At 42.9% G+C, this 5,000-nt stretch overlaps 1 protein-coding gene across 1 annotated transcript in view; it reads right to left on the reverse strand.

Annotated features, from left to right (window-relative positions):
- appl2 (adaptor protein, phosphotyrosine interaction, PH domain and leucine zipper containing 2) overlaps nt 1-3,098 on the reverse strand; it is a 15,189-nt gene extending 12,091 nt beyond the window's left edge. The window contains 5 exon segments of the mRNA XM_079743849.1: nt 57-110; nt 113-187; nt 694-753; nt 1,385-1,483; nt 2,970-3,098. Coding sequence (XP_079599975.1) covers nt 57-110; nt 113-187; nt 694-753; nt 1,385-1,483; nt 2,970-3,026 — 345 coding nt within the window. The 5' untranslated portion in view covers nt 3,027-3,098.
- Nucleotides 3,099-5,000: the final 1,902 nt, after the last annotated feature.

The raw sequence follows: 5,000 nt of genomic DNA on the forward strand, positions 1-5,000 counted from the left end.
TAAACATGCATGCATACAAACTACATAAATGCATTTGCGTGCATGCAAATGCACTAACCCGCCCGCATAGCCCTGGCGTTATTATTTAAAACCAACTGCGACAAGGCCTTCTTACCTCCTCGACGGTCCTGGCAAACTTCTGTAGAGTGGTGATGACCTCCTCGTCTCCTTTCCCCATGGCAAAGTTCTGGACAGAAAAGACCGTTGAAGTTACGGCAGGCAATACATTTTTTGGTGATATTTGTTAAAATGCTCTTAGTATCCCCACATCAATACATTTTTTTTTTTCGGTGGGATACTTCGAGATCTAGCTTACTCTGGCTGCTTTCTCTAAATAGCCGACCCTAGCTTTGGGTTCCACAAAAATGTTTATCCTCGTACGAATGTTTCCGGCCTGAACGTGAGTCGTTAATCTGATTAGTAAAAATCTGTATTGGAATATATTTATAATACTCTATCCTAGTCTATTATATTGTAATACAATACAAACCACATAAGCCTGGATTTATGCCTTTCTTTTAAATACTATTTTATTTATCCATAAAAGGTTTAAACTTAATAGTTTAAGAGTTTAAACTGAAAATTGCACTTACTCCCCAGTAACATGATTCCCGAAAACCCGTAGTGTGGACATACAGAGGACATACAAACACAAATCCATTAAGCGTGCTAAAGTCTGTCTGTGTGACCTACCTTTTTCTCATAGTCGAGGAGCTGCTGGGAGAGCTGCTGGGTAGCCAATCCCATCTCGCTCTGAAGGGGACAGAGGCGGGACAAAAACACGTAGCAGTCAATAAGTTGGACATAAATGCATGCATGTGTGTGTATGCTTGTGACTGCATGCATGCGTGTGTTTATGTGTCTTTACGTTATTCTGTGGGCATGTTTGCGTTTGTTTGTGTCCGTCTGTGTTTGAGTGGGTGTCTGCGCGTGTATGAGTGTGCAGGATTCGTCTTTGTGCATGTGTGCATGTGGGTTTGAATGTGTTATTATGTGAATGTAAGTATGAATGAGTGTGTGCGTGTGCATATGTGTTGGGAGCGTGTGTGTTGGGGGGGGTCTGTGTGTGTATATGGTTGGCATGTATGCATCTACAGTATGTGCATGTGAGTGTAAATGTGTGTGTGTGTGTGTGTGTGTGTTCATGCGTGTGTGTGTGTGTATGTGTGTGTGCGTGTTCATGCATGTGTGTGTGTGTGCTCGTCTGTGTGTGTGTGCGTGTTCCTGTGTGTGTGTGTCTGTGTGTGTGCGTGTTCATGCGTGTGTGTGTGTGTGTGCGTGTTCATGCGTGTGTGTGTGTGTGTGTGTGTGTGTGCGTGTTCATGCGTGTGTGTGCGTGTGTGTGTGCGTGGTCATGTGTGTGTGTGTGTGTGGGGGGTAGTACCTGAGCCCCAAACACCCTCTGCATGGACTGCAGCAGCTGGTTGGTGTAGTCGGTCAGTGTTCCTGCATCTTCCTCAAAGACACTGAGCAAGGAACGAGTCTGAGACAGACACACACACACACACACAGGGACCAATGCCATCAAAGAACAGAACCGCTCATTGAGGTAGTTGGACAGCCAGTAGCCCGTAGGTTCAAGGGCCTTTGTTGCCGTTAGCAACAAGTGCACGGGGAATCCCACACACTTATCCAAGTAGACGTCAACACAAGAAGCAACATCACACAGTACACTGGGCACAATGGAAGACACTGTCAATACTCGGTTAAAACACACTGTCATTGTCGTTGGAAGGGCAGTATGACTAGGCTGAACCAGACATGTGGTGTAATGAGTAGTGGTAGTGATGGTGGTAATTTGATTGAGATCATTTGGTTTTAACCTGTTGAGATGGTGCCAGATAAGCAAGTGAATATCTAAGTCTATATTCACCTACAGACAGACAGAAATATAGTTATATTGAGATTAGGCCTACACTAATTTCAAAGCAAATGTAACAATCATATCATAACAAGGGTGAACAGGTTATGTATCTCTATACCCTACAAATTGTGCATTTTGAATCATTCGTCCCATTTTTAAAAGAGCAGCTTAGCAATACTCTGTTTGAGTGGGTCTAAAATTAGACTCAAATGTCATCCCAGTGTATTGTTGTGAAATACCCAGTGTTCCGTAGGAGCATTGCTGTGGTGTGATCTCACCCCACAACCCATGCTTGGATCATTTCAACTTCTGCACAAGCGGTAGTTAATTTATGTTCATGAAGAAATAGTTTAACACCTCTCATTATTGCAAGAAATATCAGAAAAGAGGAGGCTATCCATTTCACTCATCGATAACGTTACTAGGGTACTGTATAGGCCTATTTCAACAACACCGTACCACTGACCGAGCCTTGTTCTTCTTACCAAGTCAACAGCTCTGTACACCTAACACCCTTAAAACCCAAAGCACCTGTATTCATACAAAGGCAGACATAGACATGATGACTTAAAAGCTATCCCATCTCACTCCTGTCTCATATGGAGTACCCCTCCCACATACACAGCCCACTAGGGCCTTCGGTGCAGTGACTTCAGATACTGCAGGAATCCATTGCGGTGGAGTATACTGTATACACACACGTTTGGGATCTCTCTGTACTGGATATATTGACGAAAGGGAAAAATACTAAGAGACATCGATCTGGTGAAGACAGATGCGCCCCGTTTTAGAAACAGTCGCCGGGAAGAGCCATTTGGATCACGGCACTCGGAGAGACAGAGGAAAACACTTTTTTTGATGATACGCAAATACCCAATATGTAACGTCGTGATCTCAGCGGACGGATGCGCTGTTTAACTTTACATGGTTAATAATTCCCGGGCGCCATGCACCACAGCGGAATGCAATTCGATAACAATGTAGCGATTGAGAGCTGTCATCGTTAATAACACAGAGCCTACAACTGGTCAGGGTATTCCGAGTCCGTCGTGTCGAAACAATCTTTTCCGGTTGTGTCGGTGATCAAACACAAGAAAGGGCCTACCTGAGGACTGTCCTGCAAAGCGTCCTCTAAAAGCAATTTGTGATGAACGGCCGGCATCTTGTTAAGGCTGGAGACGAGAATGGGGCTTTTAATAATTCAGAGCCGGGACTCTGTTTCCCAGGGATCTTGGCGAGTGTGCGGGCGACACGTCGTACTCGGAGGCGTTCCCTCCAACATTTGCCTATTAATTGTCAATTTTTTGCTTCCATAATTTTTTTACTGCAAAAATGAATGTATTAACCAAACTCAAATTGTATCGATAGATTAAAAATTGCAGGATTGTAGGTTATATTATTTGCCATATATCCGCCACACTGAAGCAGGCATTGAAGTGACAACAGCGCCCTCTTGCGGCCATGAGCGTTTTCATTACTTCATTTCATTACTGTCTACTACTATATCATTTGTTACACTGTAATGTGAATTTAATAGTGAATAAATACAAAAGATACATCTATCTATGACTATATGCTACAGTTCATGTATCAATTTACGTTTTAAATAAAGAGTATACTAATATATAATTGAAAGTAGGCTATAAAAAGTATACCTCAGTGGCCTCTGCTCACAATCGGTAGCTGGATCTAACCCCTCTCTGGTGTGAATAAAACAGCTTCTCTACCTCAGCCGCACCAGAAAATTAACTGCTTTGTGGTCGACCCCAATGTATGATAAATCAAGTGTATTCTCCAAAGGGTTACGATAACAGGTTTGAAGCAAAATTACGACTCTCGAACAGACAGCCATTGTCTTCTATTGACTCGTCTGGTAGGTTCGGCGTTCATGGCTCTGGGCGGAGCCAGTACCTACAGGGTCACATGCATGGCCTACTCGGCCTGTAATATTAATGGGAACTCACTGCCTCCCTGAGCACATAAATCAACCTAGTATGTATGGACTGTTTTGAAACTAGCCTAAAATCTTATCCTCTTTAGGAAAGCCTTTAACGCCACGGCTGCATTCCTTTTGACCTGCCTTTGTGCTCTGTTTTGTATTTGTTTACTATGTGAACATGTGTTTACACAGTAAACATCTTGTCTTTGTTGTGGTTTGTTTCATACCTCAAATGGTTTGTGATTGGTCACAATGGCGCGCTGGACATTTCAGTTATTAGTATTATTCCAAAATCACAATAAGACAAAATAACAATCATGACTCTGATTATGAGTAAAGCATGCATCTGGAAAAAGAAAACACACATGGGGGGGGGACACCCCAGAGAGTGGGGGTTGTTGTTGACGTTATCATGGAGACCAGGGGCGGTGCTGGCTTCTGATTGAAGGGATCAGAGATAGAAACATTTGAATTGACAAAAGACATGTATACGTTGTTCTGTCTTTGGATGCATATTTGTATTCTATCTGTAGATCCTCTAGGGCCAGGCTAATACGCAAGTTTTATGTATTTTTGTAACTCCTATTTTTACACTATTCACATTATTATACTGTATGATGCGTTATATGGACCTGTGTCTGCAATAAAGCTTTATTATTGATCTTAGGTTGTTTCACATGCACTCTTTTTGATTCTGAAACAACTGAATTTCCTCTTGGCGATGAATCAAGTTGTATCTTATTGTTCTGGTATTGATATATAAAATAGCCAAAGTTGATTCCATGACGCACTTCCAAGCTTTCACAAATAACTGGCTAGTGAATATTCCCAGACGCACGTCACCTAATGTTGCGATGTGTTCAGCTCGTACGTTACTTTTTTAAGACGTCTATTTCAGATGTCAATTCCTCTTTATGAGAAAATTCCTCGAAAACACGAGTTCATGACTACAAAGGTCAGAGACTGTAAACTGCTGCTGTGTATTATCTCTGAAAGGGATGCATGGTTTGTCAAGTGAGGGTTACAGTTAATGTTAACACAAGAGGTCATATGACTCTGCCGGAGCTAAGATGGAGGGAGTGAGGAAGGGAGGGCGAGGGGGGGGGGGGGGGACAAGCCATTGATAATCTACCGAAGGCGTGACCCCAGAACAACACGTCTGGTTGCCCTCGGTCAGTTGTAATGAGGCAGATGTGC

Source organism: Pollachius pollachius (assembly GCF_949987615.1).
Source record: "Pollachius pollachius genome assembly, chromosome: 9".
Classification (NCBI taxonomy): Eukaryota; Metazoa; Chordata; class Actinopteri; order Gadiformes; family Gadidae; genus Pollachius; species Pollachius pollachius.